Raw genomic sequence first — 22,278 nt, 5'->3', positions numbered from 1 at the left:
TTAAAGTATCAAAGTATTCAATCTATCTATCTCTCTATCCATCCATCCACTAGTGTATCTATCTATCGTATCCATCCATCCATCGTTCTATCTATTGTATCCATCCATCCATCGTTCTATCTATTGTATCCATCCATCCATCCATCCAACCATAACAAGGCATATAACTTTTCCGAGTCTAAATAAGCTTCAAACTTCAAGTTTATTCAAAGTATCAAAGTATTCAAACTACATATGGGCTAAATAACCATCAGATCATCAAATAACTAATCTTTATACGGCTTTAAAATTACAGACTAGGCTAACCAATATTCAAATGAATGTTCCTTCATTTGAATAGAAGGAACGTTGTAGTTTACGTTGACATTCTTTTGACACAATTGCAAAACAACTCTTGAGTTTAATAACGTCTGAGTGACATTCACAGGCCAATAAAATGTGAGAAGTTAAAGGGCGACACAAGGAAACAACGTGCTATAGAAGGGGCCAAACTGCCCCCTACCACATCCGGCAAAACAAAGTTTATTGCCCTTTTATTTCCCTGACCATTACAAACACACCTCCTGATTCAGTAAAACAATCATCGTCATGACATCATCAGATGTTTGTGTTATTTTCTTCACATCTTTTAGTTTGAATCAATCCTTGCATGCACTGGGAGCAGAAAACTGCCCCCAGATTAAATTCTCAAAAGCAGCTGATTTCAACAACCAATGATTTTATTTTTCTAATCCAAAAACGCCCTTCTTTGACCAGCGAGTTTGAAAAAAGCCTGTAAAACTACTAAAGGGGGAGAAGGAGGGAATTCGTCCGCTCTCAAAGCCGCGTTAACCTTTTACTGGCTTTACAAAAAAAAAAGTCTGGTGAATCCTGAGAGAGGTTCTCAACGATACTCGTGGTCTCAAGTACAGATTTATGCCTTGCCAGAGTGAAGCTTGTCCTCTGGGGTTGTTGTAGCGCTGTTTGAGGCTGGCTGTATAGGGCAGAATAAAAGGACGACTATAAAGTACGACACTGAATTATGGCCGGCTTATTCACCACGGCTGAAAACACAGTAATCATTTCCATATAAATCAGGATAATTTAGAGCCGCATGGCTGTTTGCCCTCCCCTCCGAGCTCTCTGAAAGGACTAGCCAGCCAATTTGGAGGGAAACGAACAACACTTTGCATTTGCATATTGAAAAAATAATGAAATAAATTAAATTATTCCTAAAAAGGAAATCAAACCCTCACGGTTGTCACTTATTACAATGCACATAATTATGAACACGCTTGAGACGTATAACATTTGATTATTCGATTTTTTTTAGAAGGTCTATTCTATGAATAAAGCACACGGTCACCTTTCAGCCTATGAAGGGATTGTAAAATAAGGAAATTTACTGTTTGTATTTTTAGGTTTAACAGCCCAAAAGAGGCCCAATTTGCAGTTTGTCTTAATGCAACAAGTGTTTACAACCTTTTTAAGAGGCTTTAATGTTCTGACATCAATTTGTAATTGGCTGAGGACGTTCCCCAGTCCTCGGGATTGTCTGAAGCGGTTTTATGATTATACGTAATGCCTTGACAACACTAATGAGGATTACCATAATAGTGCCGCAGTCTGTGAGGTTTGTCTTGATGCTGAAGACGTAGTCGTTCCCAACCTCAACACCTCGACAGTCAGGATCATTCAGTTGCAAATCCCAAACCTGAGCAGAAATGACAGTGGAAAGTTTAATTCAAGTTCAAGCTTGATTTATTGTTTGTGAAATAAATGGCATAAGGCATGAACGTACGTAAACAGGCGGCTCTTTGTTGAGAAAAAACACACTAGGGATGATAACTTGCATCTGATCATTGTTGCAAATGACAGTCTCGTTGAGTTCTAAGGACAAAATAGAAAGGAATGTTTAAATATTAGTATATTTTATAATCCATATAATATATAATAATGGCAATGGTACATGCTTAAGTGCTGCAAAAGAAAAAAATACTAAAACAAAACAAATAATACTATCCAAATATATATATATATCATAACACTTTGAAATAACATTTTACATTTTAAAATATAAATATATTATACATAAAATAGTGAATTTTTAGCTCTTTTAAGGTTTCTTTTACTAAAATTTGCCAACATGTATATCCCAAATCCAAACTGGTTTATATGCATGTAATAATAAAACTGCATTTGAATATTTCTCAATGCAGGTGTTTGACTAGACTTACCTTTTTCTTCAAACTGCACAGCAGAAGTTACTGTCCATATTGAGAGCAAAGACCATGTGAGCGCCAGAGTAACAGGTGTCATCCTTGAAGCAGATTCTTTCTGGCTTCTTCTCCCCTGAAATTTAGTTCCGTCTTCGGCCCTTTCCACCAAATCTTCTCGGCGATCACCTCGACTAGCTGTCAGATCCAGACTCTCTCCAGCCGTTCGAATCACAGCTCTAATGAAGTGGGAACCTCCAGTTGCTTTGGAACAGCGGCTTGAATGATGTCCACACCAACAATGAGATTCCACACATGAATAGGACAAGCTGGGGGGAGTCCAAGGTAACACCGACCAACTAGATTTCAGGCAAAAGCAGAAAAAAATACTACTAACAACCCACTTAGCAGACACCGCACTACATGTCTCAGTGCGTTGGTCCACAAGGAGTTTGTTTGTCATGCAAAGGGAATAGAGGTACAGGGGCAGTGTCTTGTTTTATCTCACTCTTTTGTCTGTATAGTTTTTTAAAGGGCATGGCAAACGCTTTACTGTTTCGGGAACCCCAACGACTCGCTTGAAAAGAAATCCCATCAGACTGAGTCAAGGGCAGTTCAGTGACACCTTTGCAATGGAGTTGATGTTTTTAAGACTGTTTGGACAGAGAAAGAGGTCAGTCGTTCAACCTTGGAGATTTTCAAACGTTAGATGGTAAAATGCAAAATGATGGCATTGAAGTCAACAGGGTTTCTGCAGGTTTTAAGACTTAAATTTAAGACTTTTTCAAGACCTTTTTATGACCAAAATTGAAGGGATATTGACAATATGCTCTCGAAATTTAAATGTCTAGGAAGAAACACGAATTGCATTAGCAACACTTTAGAGTTTTAAAACACAACTTCCAACAGATATCCATTACTTTTTAATTCATTTTCCAAAATAAAAATAATACCTTGAATACATCTGCTCTCAACCACTAGAATATGGACATAACTTTTACTGTTTCTTCTGATCACACGGCAAAAAAGTGATGTTCTTCCTCAGTATTTTTCAGTGCATTGTCCAAAGATTCTTAAATCAAGATGCATTTACTGGAGAGACATAATATGTCTATGACAATGAATATGAAGTGAGTTTTGCTTAAAACAAGAACAAATACTATATATGCCAACTGGCTCCGAAAAATCACCTTAATTCAAAGGGAAACTCATTAACAGATATTTGTTCATGTTTTAAGCATGAACTCGCTTCATTTTGTTTTTCAAGACTTCATTTGCATCTCAAGTAAACGTATCAAAAATGTTTCGATATTTGTCTTGGAAAACAGGACAAAAACACTGAGGAAGATGTACATTTTTTTGCAATGTTTACAACATTTAATGCCATAACTTTATGAATTTAAGACTTTCTGCTCCGAATTAAGACCCTTTTAAGGTCTTAATTTGTGTAAGGGTGAATTAAGACTTTCTAAGACCTGCAGAAACCCTGAATCAAAGCCTGAAGTGAATTCTCAGAGGATATTCAATAAAATGATCAGTCTGCTAAGCATGTTTCCCTGAGAGAGAAAATGTACATTGCAAACTGCACAACGGAAATATACAATAAAAATGCTTCTCTTTCTGCCATCAATTTATTGGATAATTTTGTTCCATTCAAAAATGTGCAAGACTGTATTTTGGTTATCACAAACTGATATTATAATGAAAAGATATTAGAATGTTTTTCAGTACAGCTTAAAACAGAAAGAATTCAGTTTCTCTGTCTTTGTACATGGTAATTCCAAGACAAAGAAAGTCTCTTTTCTCTTTTTACTTTCTGGTTTTACTTTTTACAAGTGGTCCTTTATTGGATGAGTTTTACAGACATTGAATCACGTGTCTTTTGTCTTGCAAATAGCACCAGATAAATGTTCCTACGTGGTCTGCTACGACTTTCCGCAGACAACCCACTGAATGGAGCGTCTGAACGGGAAGACACTCCCACAAAGATCAGTGCTGTAAAGTCAAACGATTTCCTTCCTAAACATAATGGAAAAGACCATAAACGCATTTAGATAAAAAAAAAAAAAACAGGACAAGCGCATAACACGATATGTGACATATTACTGGAATTATCAACTTTACAGCACAGACTGACAGACTGTAATTACAGTGGGCTTCTTATAAAACGTTTGTTCGAATAATCACAAATACACGAGTGCTAATGATAAAACACATCCACTGTACAGCATGTTTAACATTAGAAATGTATTCTAATTTAAATACAGATCCTTAAAACATTATTAAAAAAACATTTGTTTATGCACAAGGCATTCATAAAAATCGCACCTACTATCAATCAATCTAGAAAACAATCAATCTAGAAAACAAACAGAGATACAAGACTTATACATTCAATCATTTTCTTTTCCACATCGAGTATAATGAATAAATTACACCACGGGACAGGTCGTATAGAAAGGGGAATGTGCAAAGCAAACATATTGGCGCGCTGGAGAGCAGCGGTCAGCTCGTCTCCTGGCTGGTGTTAGTGTAGTGTTCACATTACTGGCCTCTGGACTGAGACATTTACTCAAGAGCCTCGCTATCCTCTGTGAACAGCTCGGCCAGATCTGCCACTGTAAACACGGAGGCCTCCGAATGCTTCATGGACGTGGAACTATGACTGAAGAAGATGTCGATTTGAGAGATTAGTCAAGGTCATTTTCAGTAAACAATGTAAATATGCAGAAGACTTAAAGGGATAGTTCACCTTACAATAAAAATCAAGTCATAATTTATTCACCCTGGTGTTGTTCAAATGGCATATAGCCTTCTTTCTTTTATAGAAAGGAGAATAAAAAATTTAGTTTTTTTTAAAAGACACAAAATTATCAAAGAATGATCCCATGTGAATCGTGTCGTATATTCCAAGTGGGTTACGCTTTATTTTAAGGTGACGTAGTTACATTGTACGTACTCAAATGAGTACTGAGTAATATTAGCTACATGTACTTACTATAGAGTTAAAGTTTGGATTAGGGTTAGCTACTTGTTATTATGCATAATTTACTGTTATTACTATAGTAAGCACGTGTAGTAATCACCTTAAAATAAAGTGTTACGGGGTATACAACAGGGTTTGACGATGTGCGCATTAGTGTCCCTCTATAAGCGCCTCACCCAGAAAAAGTAAACAAGTTGTGAGAAATCAAGATTAACAAAAACACAATGCCTAGAAATCCCCCAAAAAGTTATCTGTGTACTTTCTTCACTGAGTCAGATATCATCGGACAGGAACTCCGTTTATCTGATAAAGGGACCCCACGGTTATACACACCTCAGAGGTACATGGGTTGCATTTCATTTTGCGTTTTTATTTATTTTGATTTCTCACCATTTTTTCTGGGCGAGACGGGGTGAACTTATAAAGCTTATAAAGTCTCATGAACACACATGCCATGCAGGCATGCAGAGCAGACCAAAGGCCAAGGTCAAGAATTTTGTTTAATAATTCATTAAATTTAGATTTGTTTTTCAACAAACCATATGTGACCCTGGACCACAAAACCAGTCACATGGGTACATTTTTTGAAATTGAGATTTATACATCATCTGAAAGCTGAATAAATAAACTTTCCATTGATGTATGGTTTGTTAGGATAGGACAATATTTGACTATTTGAACATCTGGATTCTGAGGGTGCAAAAAAGTCATAACATTGAGAAAATCGCCTTTAAATTTGTCCATTTATGTTCGCGTTTGTGCTGCATTCACTCACAAAAATAAATGTTTTATATATTTACTGTAGGAAATTTACTAAATATCTTCATGGAACATGATCTTTACTTAATATCCTAATGTTTTTTGGCATAAAAGAAAAATCGATAATTTTTTATTCTCCTTTTGTGGTCCATAAAATAACGGGCATAAGAACAAGTAAATTATGACTTCATTTTCATTTTAGGGTGAATTATCCCTTTAAGAGTACAATTACTCTGATCCCATTAAGTGGCTTGACAAAGGCAGTTTTCTTTCCTGTGTTGACCAGGGAATTAAAGTGGGAGATATTTAAAAAAAGGGGAACTTCTAGCAGTGCACTTGTATGAGGATGGTTATATAGGGTTAAACACACATAGACTAAAAGTCAGTACAATTTTGATTTCAAGGACTATTTGTTTAAAATGCCCTCCTTGTGTGTCAAGGACTCACCTCTTTTCTACTGTTTTTAGCATGGCTTGCATTCGCTCCTCAATGGTGGACTTGATCAGAAACCGATGAACAAACGTGGATCTGGAAAATAGATAAAAATGTAATAATCTGATAACATCACAGGCCTCTTTTTTTGTGTGTGTGTTTAAATACGCAAAAACATTTTTGGAATTTGTGCCATTTTATTGATAAAAGAGATATGCTGCAAGCCAGATTCAAACTCATGTGAGCAACATGTGTTGAGCATGCTGAACACTTTGTGAATGGGTTGATGCCTACTTGGTCTGGCCAATCCGGTGCACTCTTCCGATGGCCTGCAGCTCGTGGGCGGGGTTTAGGATGGGCTCCACCAGCAGCACATGCGTCGCCTCGATGATGTTCAGCCCGTTTGAGCCCGTGTGCAGCGGCATCAGCAAGATGTTGATCTTATCCTCGTATTTAAAAGCACTCAGGTTCTCCTAAAAAAATGTATGCACCAATCATCATTTCACATTTTAGATGTATTACGGGGAGACAGCTTTGTGGTTTAAGAAATGCAGTGGTAACTAGGGATAATCAAAAAATTTGGCCATTTTAAGATTGTCATGAACCATTAACTGAACTCAACTATCTGAATTTCTATCTAAAGAAAGCGTAGTCATAGTCTTATCTGAAATAAATAATAGATAAATAGATAAACCAAAAATAATAATTAAAAAACAGTTCCAAAATGTATTTACTTTCCAGTTTTGTTAGTCTCATTTGTAAAAAATCAATTAAATTAAATATATAGTACATTTAAATAAATAAAAATTCTTCAAAAAACTGTTTTAAAGTTGATTCATTTAATGTCCAGGTTTGTGCCTCATTTGAAATTAATTAATTAATTAATTAATTTAATTTAATTAATATTACACAATAAAAAAAATCAAACCAAAAAACAGGATGGATTAAAATGGATTTAATTCAATTTCCAGAGTTTTGCATCTCATTTATAAGCAATAAATAAATAAATAAACAAACATATTGTTTTTAAAACACTGTGGGTAATTAAAGGTAACAGAAATAATTACATTTATGAAACATGGCTCATTTTAGTGTCTCTACTTGTTTTATAATGAGATATTTTATTAATTAAGCATTTTGTTGCTACATTGTCATCATATTCAGCACAAACCTGAAATTTGTGAATTCCGTTGATCTGTGCAAACTCCATGTTGTTGTCGAAAAGGGCTTTTGCAATGATGTCCAGGACGCCCTGCCACTGACAGACGAGGCGTAAATGTAAGGTCAAAGGTTAAGAGCTGTAGTCTGCTGTTTGATGTAGTAACTCATTTAATGAGAGCGTTACCGTGGAGAACACAAGAGACTTGGCTCCCGGGTCGGTCATCTGGATTTTCTTTAGGACTCGAACCACAGCTTCGACCTTCGTGGAGTGGCTACCCTACAGGGTAAAGACATAACAGAGATGCCATAATCATATCTGACCTGCCTGAGAATATCACATCAGTGTTTTATCCCAGTAAGTACACTTGTATTTACCTGCATTGTAAAAAAAACATTAAAAGCCTAAAAAAAGCAGGAATTGCCTCTGACCTTCACAGGGATGTCCTGCCCCTGGTGGGCGCTCTCAGTGGTGAACACATACGAGATCTCTGAATGTGAAGTGGTTTGCCGGCATATGGCACACTTTATGGCTCTACGTCGATTGCCGACGCTGTACTGCTCCACGATGATGGCGATGCACTCGTTACAGAAACAGTGTCCACAGGTCAGTACGGCCCACTATCAATCAAAAACACCTTCAGAATATATACATACAAATACACTTGACAAACTCATTTTTGGTTTTATTTTACCTCCTGACCCAGAGGTCGAGCACAGATTGGGCATGGTTCTGGATTCAGACCGCCAGTGGACTTATCCTGAGACTGAATCAATCAATACATGAATTAGGACATCAAATGCAACAGTTTCGTTTATCTATACATGCACTACAAGTACACAGTGTCTTAAAGGCATATCATGCAAAACAGGATTTTTCTTGCTCTTTTAAAAGTTTGAATATACTATGTAGACAGACTCAATTTTACATCGTAAAGTAAAATACCATCCCTAATCCACCCAGAACTTTTGTAGAAGCTAAACTAGAGACTTTTCTACTCGTTTCACATGAAGACAGTTCAGCCAGTCATGACAGAAGTTGTGTAATGTATCTTTAAGACAAGACACTACAGGTGAATAAGTTTAACAGTTTAACTGATAGATTTCACCAGACTTTCACTAGATGATTAAAATCACAGTACATAGAGACAATTGTTTTGTATTACAAATTATCTGAAATGTTGTTTGAATATGCAATTATATGCATCATCTATCTTATTAAATATGCACTAATTTCTAATTTGCATACATTTTTAGAAAAGAAATCTGAAAATTAGATAAAGCCTGTTTTTTTCATTTTGTTGATGGAGTTAAAGAATTTATAGTTTTTTTTTGGATATTTCTGTTTATCACTCCATAAATCAAAAACATTCACCATGTTTTTAGGAATAAAATGTTGTATTTAGTTCAGGTAAATTTTATATGAACAAACCCCTTTTTAAAAACCTTCAGAATATAGATTGTATATATAGTTTGGTGCAAGTAAGAGCTAATAAAATGGAGATTTCTGGCTCAGTGCATAAAATCTTTTTTTTTTTGGTTGTTGAGAAATCGGCCTTTAAATATATGTATTATAATTTAAATCTACAAATGCAAATAGATAAAGTGTAATAAAATAAACACTTAAATATGTATTTTTGATGTTTTCATTCTACTAGTTTGAAAGAAGACATGTTACGGAACAGCGTGTGAAAAAAAACAAACATGGTTTTGCCTGTTGCATCTTGCCATAAAGGGATAGTTCACACAAAAATGAAAATTAGCCCATGATTTACACACCCTCAGGTCACCCTAGGTGTAAATGACATTCTTCTTTTTGCTGTTTCTGTTTTGAAGACCATCTGAAGTCCAAGTGCAAGTCCAAGGTTTGAAGTCCAAGTGCACCTATCCATCATAAAGGTGCTCCACACGGCTCAAACGCATCGCTTCACTTCAGAAGGCCTTTATTAACCCCCCGGAGCAGTGTGGAGCACTTTTATGATGGATAGATGCACTTTTCTGGGCTTCATTCGTCTGAAAGAAGAATCTCATATACATTTGAGGGTGAGACTTGAGGGTGAGTAAATCATGGGCTAATTTTCATTTTTGGGTGAACTATCCCTTTAAGATAGAACACTTAAAGGTATAGTAGCAAAAAATACTTAGTGCCAAGGTTCAGAGAGAGGATGAAAATGTTTGGACTTTTGTGTAAAAACATTTCTAAATGTTAAATAAAGTTCCTTTAAAGTGAGAAAGTCATCATGTTTTACCTTCTCAAGGTTATTGAGATAGAGAAACTGCCCAAGCTTTTTTTGCAGTTGTGATTTGGCCACTGCCCTGTCATTGAGCAGCTTTATCCTATTCTGCTCCACCTGTTCACATGTAAAAAGAGACAAACTAAAGGCTCTTACTTCTCTTAAGTCACATTTAGGATGACAGATAAGATTATTTTTGTCATCATCACCTCGTGAGGTTCTATGATATGCAGCACTTTGGGTTTGGGCTCATCAGGTAACCGCACACGCAGCCTCTCGGTGGCCATGCCCAGCTCATCTATGGCCGACACGTGATCCCGCAGTGACATCCAGTACTCATGCAGCAGCTGAAAGAGCACCAGATGCTCGTGAGACAGGCATTTTGATGAATACATTCAAGCACTTCATCATTCATCATGCAATGAGAAATCGATCACAAACCTTATATTCTTTCTTCCAGGACTCAAAGAGCTCCATGAAGGAGTTTCCCTCCTCTATGAGGCCAGACTCCAAGCGGCGGACCTTGGCGAAGGACAGGGTGGCTTTGAGGGCTCGTTCTGTCTCACTGGCCGCCCACAATCCTCGACTGGTGGTGGGGAGTCTGTCGTCTACCAGACCTTCCTCATCTTCAATCATTTCCTCAAAGATGGCCGTCTGCCCCTTTACTCTGCCCAAAACGCATAAAAACTGACTTGTTAACATTAGTTAATGCATTATTTTACATGAACTAACTGAGCAATATATTTTTACGGCATTTGTTAACCTTTGTTAATGTTAAAAACAATTGTTAGTTGTTTGTTCATGTTAGTTCACAATGACAGTAGAAATTAGAAACCAAGTAGTAGAAGTAGAAACCAAGATCAATAAATGCTATAGAAGTTTTGTTCATTGTTAGTTCATCTTAACTAATGTAGTTTATGTTTACAAATGAAACCTTACTGTAAAGTGTCACCAAAAAATAAAGTTTACTGACTTTATTTTCTGCACATAGTGTTTTATAGAGAATAGTTCACCTAAATGTCTTTAGAAACCGATGACTTTCTTTTATTGGTGTAGATGACTTGGAATATAATGCATTCAGTCATTTTGACAACTTTTATGATACCTTTATTTATGATACTATATTTTATGGATGAAAGCAGCTTAGCATTCTGCTAAACATCTCCTTTGTGTTCTACAGAAGAGAGAAAAGTCATGTGGGTTTGGAACGACATGAGGGTGAGTAAATGATGACAGAACTTTAATTTCTTGGTGAAATATCATAAATTGCAAAATATCTAACGACCAATTGATTTAATGTGATAGAACTTACGTGTGAGAGAAAAGTTTTGATTCATAGTCCGTAAAAAGTTCATCAGCTTTGCAAAACACGCAGCTATGGAACAAATATTAAAAGAACACATTTTAAATTCAAATGAGGTGAACAATTACAACAATTTGCAAGTATGACGTTTAAGGTGCAATGTGTAATTTCTTAAACGCTAAAAACTCCAAAGCAAAAAATGCAAAACCAATGACAGTTACAAAACATATGGAACATAGAGGCAATGCATTATTGATATATAATGTGCAATGAAAAATGTAGTACATTTTAAATGCATCCATTTTCACTAGGGGCCTTAGATTTCACTTAGGGCCTCACATTGTTTGGAAACAGTCATTATTTTTCCAATTCAGTTAGGTCCTGCTGCTACTGTAATATAAAGTATGCACTTCACCTATAAAACATTGAAAAGATTTTACTTGTTCAGTGGCAGTCGAACAGGTCGAAGGTGGCAAAGTGTTGTTTCCTCGATGACTTGCTGAGACGGCGGCCCCTCCAGCTTTTTTACAGCATCCTGGACCGTTTTCTGTGATTTCATCAAATCATCCATTTGAGTGCTGAGTAGAAACTGAAGACCACGAGCATCTCGAAACCTATGAATGAGACGTTTTTGTTAAATGGTAATTTATGCATTAAAAAATATATTTGCCTGTTAAAAAGGATTAAAGTGAATGGTGGAAGATTACTTGTCTGCCAAAGAGAGCTTGTTGGCTTGTTGTTTATAACTGCAAGTGAGCTCATTTTGGATGCGGCCCACAAGGTCATCATCCATGGAGTACTGAATGGCCTGCTGTATGACATCCAGCCACCAAGGAGAGCGAATGTTCACCTGGGGCAAAGCACACAATTATCAATTATTAAAAAAAAAAAAAAAAAAAAAAAAAAAAAAAAAAAAAAAAACACTAAGATGAAAAATAAGCTCAATAATAACTGAGCTTTTACCTTGCGTTTTAGCTCTTTAATGTGCTGAAGAACCGGTTGCAGGTTCTGTTGTGCTTCTGAAACCTCTGAATTCACCTTCGCCATGTAATGCTGCTTCAGCTGCTCAGCCTAGGATGAAAACACATGGAACTAGAAATTATAGCAGACTGAACTCATTTTCTTATTAAAAATGTATTATATTTAAGCCAACCTCTTCTTTGAGACTGTCATCTCTCAGGGTTGGAGGAATCCCAGGATGCTTTGCATTTAGAAGCTCCATCAGATTATGGGTTGCATGAAGCCTCTATAATTTCAGACAAAAAAAAAAAAACAATAACGTTGAGAAGCAACAATAAAAGCTTTTGAACATCTTTTTAACAGGAGGTGACAAAACTTTGTACAAAACAACAATAAAAATGAATTTGGTACGATTAATTGAAATAAGTAAAAAAAAAAAAGGATTTGGAACTGGATGGATGGATAGAGTGAATAGAACGATTGAGCGACTAGAACATTAGATGGATACAGAGAACAGAACGATATATAAAGAGAATAGACCGATAGATAGAGCAAACAGAACAATAGATAAAGCGAATAAAACGACAGACAGACCGATAGACAGATAGAGAGAATAGAATGATACAGTAGATAGATAGAGAGAACATTAATAAACAGAGAGAACAGAACAATAGATAGACAGAGAAAAGACAGTAGATAGATAGAGCGAACAGAACGTTAGATGGAGCGAATAGAATGATAGAGCGAATAGAACAATAGATAGAACAGAATGACAGACAGACAGAACATAGATAGAGCTAATAGAACGACAGACAGACAGACAAAACGATAGAGCGAACAGAATGACAGAAAAAACGATGGATAGAGAGAACAGAATGACAGACAGACATGAATGAATTAGAATGATTTACCTGAAGGGAATCAGTTTTCAGTCTTGTTTTATGTTCTTCAGATGATCGTAACACATCCCTGTACATCTCCGCTGCATCTGCAAACTCTCCTGGCAAGGACAGGAAACCTCTGATTAACGTCTACAGCAGATGAGGCAGGTACAGGTACAGGTACAGGTACATACATCCTGTAGGTGTTCAAAAACAATGCTCACAAACCTCTAATGATGTGGATTCCAGCCAGACCATTCAGAGCACACACCAGCTGCCTGTGGGCTTCTTCACACTCCACCCGACATTTCTTCTGCAACGACTTCAGCAGTTCCTCCATTGTCATTGTGCTGGAACAAGAAACAAACAAATCAATGTGGATGAAATGAACCGAAACACTTCATCTCCCAAAAAACTGATCCTAAAATCTTTTATTAAGAACCTCTTCTGGAAGGGCAGAAATTCTCCTCTGACAGCTTGCGGGTGGCAGCAGGCCTGGCGTAGACGCAGAAGAGGGTATAATATGGTAGTGACGGTACGTCGGTCCAAACTACCCAGCTTTAGCGACCAGTCAGAGATCTTCCTTAGCTTGACAAGAGCATCCTGGGAGCAAACCTCATGCTGACGGTGGTAAAAGTGTCCTTCCACTGGGGAGAAGTTGAGCCAATGGGTCTCTTCTGTTTGAGGGGGGATTTGGATCTGGAAATGAAGTATATGACACCAAATTAAAGCACAGATGAGATGTTGGTTAAGATTAGACAATTAAAGTCAAAGATTTAACCTGCTAACCTGATCAATGACATCTTTTTTGGCAGATCGCCACAGTAATTGACCAATGACATTGTAGAGTGGTCCTGTATTGCCCTGGCGATACGGGCGATAGAGTAACTGGTCCCACCAGTACTTCACCCAATAGGGATCAACTCCCAAGAACAGGACAAGACCATACAAGTCTAAAAGATAACATATAAACCAAAAACCATTATCATCACATAATGAAACTGTCATCTGAATAAATTAGGCTGATTCATTGCTGACGTTAATGCTAAAAATGTCAAATGAACTGGGAAGTTCTTTTAAAGGTGCTGTATGTAACTTTTTCACTCTACTAAAGCATAAAATACCATAATATGTTTGCAGATATTTAGGAAACATGCTAAGTTCACATTCTCGTTTCTCTGAAAAACACTTCTACAGTACAGCCAGTTATTTTACTATAAATATGTATACACATACAATAAAATGTGTTAGTCAAAATTACACGTTGGTAAATATTGCTATTTATTGCAATATATTGTTACACATATAAATACATTGTTTTAAAATATAATTCTTCCATGAGTTTATTAAATGAGCAAAACATCTCTTGGTTATTTTTGATACAGATAACAATGTGATCGATACAAATTGAGTTAAGGACCTACCAGCCTGCGCCATCTAGAGTTTCATGACAGAACTTGGTATTTATAAACACCCAATAGTACAACTTGGACATACAAATATATTCCATGAAAATATCAAGCAGAACAAATGTTTTTCTGAACAGTAGTGTGTATGTATATATACACACCAAGATATTTTTTTTAATGAAATATTAATTCTGCTCACCTTCCAAACCTCTCTGCACAGGTGTTCCACTGACACACCAACGATTAACAGATGTGAGACGCAAAGCCATCTCTGCTGCCTGTACAGATAAAAAACTATTTCATAAAAATGATTGTGCTGTCTCTGAGATTAAAAATGAACAGGATAAATATCAGTAATATTAATGTGACTGATGTAATGACCTTAGCTGTGGTGCACTCCACCATCTGAGCCTCATCCAAGCAGACACGCCACCACTCCACGGCCACTAGAGGGCTCGGTATGGCCATGTAGCGCTTCTGGTTGCGGAATCGACGGCCGTCTTTGCTGTTGCTGTGGGGGATGTCGACGTAATTGAGTTCAGTGCGCAGCACGTCGTAAGTGGTGATGACCACATCCTGCTCAGCCAGAATGTGGGGTTGGATGAAACCATGTCTCTTCACGCCCTGATACACCTAAGTTTCAAGTAAAAAAACAAATAAATATTTTTAATGGAATACTGCCGTATTATTCGGAAGAAATTCATACAGGTTTGGAACAACTTGAGGGTGAGTAAATGATGAACTAGCCTAACCCTTTAAGTCTTTTAAATAAAACAATGCAATCAAAAAATAATCAAGGTCCCCACTACTGGTTAAACTAACTAAATAGTAGTAGTAGTAGCTCTCTAGTTGGTCCTTACCAGCACTCTAAGGGAGGAAGTATGAATGTGCCGGTTAATTTCATCCACCCACTGGTGACAGATGGAGCTGGGTGAGATGATAAGAGTGGCTCCAGTAGACACAGGTGTCATGGCCACCAGGCAATGAGGGCAATAAAACGGGGTTGTTTCTAGGTTCTCCTCTTTATAGTTGACACACTCCGCGTGCTGCCACAGCAGACAATTGAGGCACTGAACCCGAGGCTTATAGTCCACCAACCCGAGCTCTCCACAGATGCACTCAAAGCGGTAATCTGAGGTGTTAAACGGGATCACAGATGCTCTAGTTGGGGTTTCAGGTTCAGGCTTTGAGTTTTGAGTAAGATCTGCTTCAGTACTCTCAATATGGATTTTTTTTGTCATTTGATGTTGGGGTTTGTCTGCCGTTTCTTTATCATCTTCATCTGCGACGTCTACTGACGTCTTCTGCTGTGGATTCTCTGCGTCCAGAAGGGAACCTGACTCACACTTCAGTTCCTCTGTGAGGAGAGGAGGTTCCACACTGTCTTCAGAATCTGATGCTGTGGTATAAGAGGCCAGCGACGCCTCTTTATCCTGAGCAGAAACTCGACGAGATGTTCTCCTGGGAGTGGCCTTGTCAAATGATTTCTGCAAAAATAGTACAAAACATGAAAAAGTGCATTTTCCATTCTACACATTTAAAGAGTGTCTTCTTTTTCCCCCCAAAATGGTTGCTACAAAATAAAATTACAAAAAATGCTGCAGGATTGTAAATGCAACGTAAATTATTGTTCATTTCATTTATTCATTTTTAGCATTTAGTAATTTATGTGAAATAAACACCTCAAGTGGTCTACTAAAAAAGTGTTGTTTATATGTTGAATTATGTTTTTTAAAACATAATGTGACGTCATATTGTGACTCCTATTTTTTTAATTAAAAAAATTACGATAATTCATTAAAGTGATAGTTTAACCAAAAATGAAAATTCTGTCATCATTAACTCTAACCCTCAAGTTGTTCCAGACCTGTATGAATTTCTTTCTTCTGCTGAACACAAAAGAAGATATTTTGAAAAATATGGGAAACCAAACTGTTGATGGACCCTTTTGACTTCCATAGTAGGAAAAAGAATACCATAGAAGTCAATGGGGTCCATCAACTGTTACTGACATTCTTCAAAATATCTTCTTTTGTGTTCAGCAGAAGAAAGAAATTCATAAAGGTTTGGAACAACTTGAGGGTGAGTAAATGATGACAGAATTGTCATTTTTGGGTGTTACCTTTAAGAAACATCCTTGTGCTAGAAAATATAATTCCTTACATGCACAATAAGATTAGTAGCTGCTATCAACTTTTTCAATCAGGTTTTAAAGACGTAACTATTAATTTGATCCTACTCTATATGTATATTTAAACATATATTTAATCATAATTATAATAATTAATCATTTAAGATATATAAAGCTATACAATATGGTGTCTCTAAAACATTTTAAATCTATTATTCAAGGATTGGAGGATGAGTCACAGAATTGTAAATGTTTATAATGTTGTATATTCTATGTATATCTTATTTGTATTGGTTGCATGTTATTTTTGGCTGCCTATCTTGGCCAATCATGTAAAAGAGATTCTTTCCTGGTTAACTAATGGTTATAATAATAATACTAGTAATAATAATAATAATAATAATAATAGTTGTTTTCTATATTTTTAATACACACTTTTTTAGAACTCTCTATAGAAAAAGTGAAAATTACACACAGTTCGATGAGCGGTGGGCTTCCTCTTCTTTTCTTTGTAGTTTTTCCCCAGTTTGAAGGATCCTGCTAGCCCTCGTCCTTTGATCTGTTCCACAATGTTCTCACTAATGAGTTTGGTCAAGATTTTCTTAATGTGGTTACGGTTCTTTAGGGTGTCGTACTTGTACATGGTCCTTAGATACGCAAAAATTACATTGATTGACGCTCCTTTCCCAACCTTCATTTCCTTGATCGCAGTCAACAGCATCTCACGAACAGCTGAAAAGAGAGAGGAAGAGATTGCAATAACTTATTTATTATACATTATTTATACACACATGGGATGTTCTTGGATCAACAACCTTAGCTGTAACATTATCTAACCTGTGACATGTTAATGAAAATATTTTTCCCTACCACAAAAATAGCATGAATGCTGCTCCAAGACCAAACAGGATGTTGATCCAGGAACATGTCCTGTTTGGTTAAATCACATTTGATAAAATGAAACATGTTTAAAAACATTTTACCTGGATAAATGATCTTCTCCTTGGGTCTCACCTCATGTTTAATGGTTCGTTGTTTCTCTAATGGTGGAGGGGGGACAAAGTAATTCACAGATTGTCCCTGGGGAGGACAGAGACACAACAGTAAAGCAACAACAACAAAAAACAGAAAAATTCTGGAAAGCCACAGAAATATTTCATTGTCCCTTGCCATTTATAAGAAAATTTATTAACGTAAGTTAGTGGTTCTCAAACTTTTTTGGTCACGCCCTCCCTTTAAAAAAGGGATAGTTCGCCCATAAAACGAAAATTCTGTCATTAATTACTCATCCTCATGTCATTCCAAACCTGTAAGACTTTTGTTGATCTTCAGAACACAAATGAAGATATTTTTGATGAAATCTGAGAGCTTCTGTCCCTCCTTTGACAGCTACACAACTACCACTTTGACGCCTCAAATTAGGCTTTTATTCACATATAAACATTGATCAACTCACACATCAGTGATGGTAAACAGAAGCTCAAGCATGTTCGCTTGATGTGCGAGAACCAATGAGGTTCATTCTCATGTTACGCAGCACATTTGAGCTTCAGCAAGAACCAATGAGGTTTGTGCTCGCGCATCAAGCAGGTTCGGTTGAGCTTCTGTTTATGTTAGCTGATCACTGTTAATATGTGAATAAAAGTCTAAATTCAATCTGTTCATCATATAAAGCGATCATGTCTCTTCAGAACATTTGGACTAAACCGAACAATTCATATGGATTAGTTTTACGATATCTTTATGAACTTTTTGAAGCTTCAAAGTGGTAGTTGCGTAGCTGTCAATGGAGGGACAGACATCTTTTGGATTTCATTAAAGAGATTAAAAATCTGCTCTTTCATCAAAAAAACAAAAGTCTTATGGGTTTGGAACAACTTGAGGGTGAGTAAATGATGACAATTTTTGGGTGAACTATCCCTTTAAACCTTAAAAGAAAAATCTAGCTTTCTATGGCGAGGAACTTCTGTCAACAGTCTAAAGAAGAACGATTCAGTGGAATTAGCGTTCAGCACCGCTTTATAAAGGCAGAGCGGCAGCCGCTATTTATGTACTTGAACGCCATTGCAACAACTGTTTCGTTTTTTTCCCCCGCTGATCTCCCTGCAGTATCTGTGCATCTATATTAATTACATGAACTACCTATGTACTACCAAAATACTTCTAAAGCACTTATTCATTTTATTTATTGTTAATTTCAACATTTACTAATACATTATTAAAATCAAAAGCTGTATATGATAATATTATTTAACGGACATGAGCTAACATGAACTAACAAAGAAGAGTTGTATATGTTTATCGTTAAATGCTGTAACATTTTTAGGTAATGCATCAACTAATGGAACCTTATTGTAAAGTGTTACTGAAATTACATTACTGTATTACATTCTGTAAAAATTATTTACAAGCATTTAAGGGCACATTTAATTGTAAACTTACCACAGGTAAAGTGAGAACCCCGTGCTCCAGGTTTTGCCGGGTGTTACACAGAATCAGAGCCAGTACTTCCACGGTTTTCCCAAGCCCCATCTCATCAGCAAGGATCCCACCAGGCCAGTCCACTCCAGCCAGAGGAAACTCTCGGATCAAGCTGTGATTGAGGTCAAGCTAATTAGAACAATGACTGATCTACAAAACTAAATGATATTGATATTATTGGATAGTTCATGCACATCTGCTTTAACTACAGTTTCAGTATATACTGCTCGAAGTAGAAAAAGAATCATACCATCCAGAGTAAGGATTGTAAAAGAGTTTTTTGCCACAAATCGTGATAATTTCCCTCCAAAGAAAATGCAACCTTTGCTCTGTGCAAGGAATACAAAGACTGTATATTAGCACTGAACTGTTCTCATGCACTGACATACAGCAAAGATGATGATAAAGCTTTGAAAAACCTTGAGAGCTGCTGCTTTTGTACTTCTCTCTCTTCAGCATCCAGCTGACCGCCTGAGTCTGATAGGGTCTCAGCACAGGTATGAGGCCCGGGTGCTGGACGTCGAAGCTCTGCTCCGCCGCTTCTGTCAGGTGGAGGTGTCTGACATGATCGTACAGCTCCTCAACGTTCTGACGCTCCAGATCAGTGTCACACTCCTCCTCTTCGTTGTCCATCACCTCTAAAAAAATATATATAAAAAAAAATTCACATTGGAATTAAGTCAAATCGTAAAAGAATATTACAGGAACTAATGTGCATAATTTCAGCTTATCCTACAGTTTATAAAAAATAAAAATACATTTTAGCACCATGAATTTCACAGGTAGGTTTATAGTTTCATCCTGCATAAAGACATATAAAATTTTACATTATTACATTTTTTAACTAATTTTAGTACTGTACTGCTATAATATTGTATTTACTTATTTATTTTAATAAAAAAAATTTGGGGGGGGGGGGCCTTGGAGTGCAGCTCCACCTCCAGGCTCAAGTGTATTACTATAATTATGTTTCCTGTATGCTTTTACAAAATGACAAATAATGTACTTTTGATGCGACCCCCTCACTTTTTGCTGGGAATCTAAATGGTGGCATATAAAAATTATATTGAAGATTACCGGGGATGATGAAGTCATAGAAGAATTCCATTAATTTCTGCAGAAGCTGATTGGCTTTTTTAATGCGCCCATTTCCTTCACTGAGGAATTCTGGTCTGCCCAATCCTGATTCGAGAAGAAAGATTTTCAGCTGTTCAAAAAAGCAAATGGAGAGAAAACACAGTGATTCGTTAATGTTACGTTTTAATGATGGGAGTATTGAATCCAGAGTCACAAAACCGCTCAATCCTGATGATTTTGAAATACACACCTTTACTGATTCATCTCCTGAAGCATGGCACAATTTAATGACCTTTCTCTTCAGTAGCCAATCCAGATCCTCCAACAATTTTCCACCAAAGGAACATTCAATCGGCACAGGGCAGAGAGGACCACTTCTGCCTGTCTCAACCTCCAATTCATGACTATCCAGACTCAGACTTAGATTGTCACCTGTTTTCTGCAGGCAGAAGGAATCGTCTCCGAGCACAAAAGGAATCTTTGGATACAGGTCAAACTCTCCAATCAGCGCGTTCCACCCCTGTTCGAGAGCAGAAAGAGGGATCACATTCAGTTCTATGGTATCTGGAAGAGAATCCTGTATGGAGCAGCTTGGACGCTCTTCTGATGGTCCTTCTTCTGATGGTCCTTCTTCTGTGCCCGCAGAAGATATAAAACACCGGCTTTCCTCTTCCTGGCTGCTCTCAAGCATTGGTCCAGGCTGACAGCTGTCCGACAGTGCTGGGATTGACTCCTGAATGTCTTCACAATCTCCTTCATTTTTCCGATCTTCAAGCATATTCCACTCCAGTCTCCTCTTGGCCTCCTCGTCCACGCGCACCGGCGGCGCGCGTTTCCTCCGGCTGCTCATGGTGGAAACCTGCAGAGATACGATGACACAAAGTTTAATTATCCTATTTATTTACCATTTTGAATTTAAATGCTTCAAATTAAATGAGACTAAATGTAACAGCATGCATGAGCAGAATTATACACCACTTCAATTTGAAACAGTTTGGGAGTATTATATCAGTTGTTAAGATACATATTGCAAATAAAAACACAAATGTAAAGATGTTCAAACAAAAATCTCTTACAGTTACAAAACTACACGCATTCTCTCCTTTACAGAATCACGTATTCTGCACTAACGTTATATTACACTGCAATATGTCAGACTGCAGCTTTAATTCTATTTAATTCTGCACACAAACAATTGTGGTAACATGCTGACGTTACTCCACTAATCCAGTTACTTGAATAATAAACAAATGCATGATTTTTTTTTTAAGTAAATTGAAAAAGATTCCGTAGGACGTCAGTGTATATAAACAATATCAGAATTGAAACGATATATTCCATTCATTCAGTCAAACGCTGCAGGTTACTGACTATCAGTATACCGCTTCATCAGCAGTCGAAATGTACCTTTGTTTTGCTTTGGGATGTGTTCTTGACAGCAGCAAATAAATGTCCTAAAATAACTTTTATAAGCTCCAAAACCAGCGCGACATTTTCATGCGTTTCTCCGCCATATTTAAAATACAGGAAGCGACGTCAGTCTGAACCAAAACAATGCCAATGCACTGCAATATCTCAAACACCAGATGGCGCTAAACAGCCTTTTACAGCCAAGTATGGGACTCTTCTACTCATGTTTCATATAGCCTACACCCTAATTTCTTTAGGTAGATATTAAATGGTTTGAAAAATTGGGTGACATGGAAGTAGAAATATTATAATCTGTAGGCTAATTATGATGGACTTGGTGCTTCTGCAGATATCTGTATTCATATCTTTTTGAATATTTTGCTAATGTTAAGAGTTTGTTTAGAATTATTTTATAGATAGCCTACATAGTAATTATTCAGACTGAGAATGATTAGGCTATATATCATTGTGTATGGATGTAATAATTATAATATTATAATAAAAAATAATAAAAATTATAATTATGACACTACAAAAATGATTGTATAGGCGATGACTGTTTAACGTAACACAAAATTTATATTTCCATGTGTAGATTATGCCTATAGTAATAAAACATCACAAAAGCAATGCCATTCACAGAGTTTAGCAAAGACTATGTATGAGTTAAATCTATTATATACAATGTAGAGACTAATCATATAAAAGAGACCAAGACACATTACCCGGTCACCCTGAAAGAAGCCAGTAAATTACAGTAATTAATAAAAAGTTTAATAAAGCAATAAATGTTTTAATCAGTAAACAGATTTCTCAATATTAGATGTTGGTTTGTTCAGCTGCTGAGATCCCTTGCAAGGTT

General features: G+C 36.7%; 2 protein-coding genes across 2 annotated transcripts in view; both read right to left on the bottom strand.

Moving 5' to 3' along the window:
- LOC311280462 (pancreatic secretory granule membrane major glycoprotein GP2) overlaps positions 1-3,288 on the bottom strand; it is a 9,973-nt gene extending 6,685 nt beyond the window's left edge. The window contains exons 1-3 of the mRNA XM_084392625.1: positions 2,217-3,288; positions 1,781-1,869; positions 1,589-1,693 (exon numbers count right to left, since the gene is read on the bottom strand). Of these exons, the coding sequence (XP_084248751.1) occupies positions 1,589-1,693; positions 1,781-1,869; positions 2,217-2,658 (636 nt within the window). The 5' untranslated portion in view covers positions 2,659-3,288. The remainder of the gene's footprint in view (positions 1-1,588; positions 1,694-1,780; positions 1,870-2,216) is intronic.
- A 517-nt stretch (positions 3,289-3,805) lies between these two features.
- On the bottom strand, positions 3,806-21,559 carry shprh (SNF2 histone linker PHD RING helicase). Its single transcript, XM_084393349.1, has 30 exons — positions 21,414-21,559; positions 20,257-20,865; positions 20,007-20,136; positions 19,349-19,567; positions 19,180-19,258; positions 18,891-19,041; positions 17,432-17,528; positions 16,924-17,180; positions 15,178-15,804; positions 14,699-14,950; positions 14,517-14,595; positions 13,698-13,861; positions 13,351-13,607; positions 13,137-13,258; positions 12,939-13,027; positions 12,221-12,313; positions 12,031-12,138; positions 11,775-11,917; positions 11,508-11,681; positions 11,077-11,139; positions 10,206-10,431; positions 9,974-10,111; positions 9,780-9,881; positions 8,226-8,297; positions 7,963-8,151; positions 7,718-7,810; positions 7,544-7,630; positions 6,667-6,845; positions 6,388-6,468; positions 3,806-4,860 (listed from the first exon to the last, which is right to left on the bottom strand). Exons 2-30 carry the CDS (start codon positions 20,854-20,856, stop codon positions 4,764-4,766), a joined length of 4,968 nt encoding a protein of 1,655 aa, XP_084249475.1. The 5' UTR covers positions 20,857-20,865; positions 21,414-21,559; the 3' UTR covers positions 3,806-4,763.
- Positions 21,560-22,278: the final 719 nt, after the last annotated feature.

Source organism: Rutilus rutilus, assembly GCF_951802725.1.
Source record: "Rutilus rutilus genome assembly, chromosome: 21".
NCBI classification, from domain to species: domain Eukaryota; kingdom Metazoa; phylum Chordata; class Actinopteri; order Cypriniformes; family Leuciscidae; genus Rutilus; species Rutilus rutilus.
The sequence above is the reverse complement of the archived record's forward strand: the minus strand, read 5'-3'. Positions and strand labels throughout refer to the sequence as shown.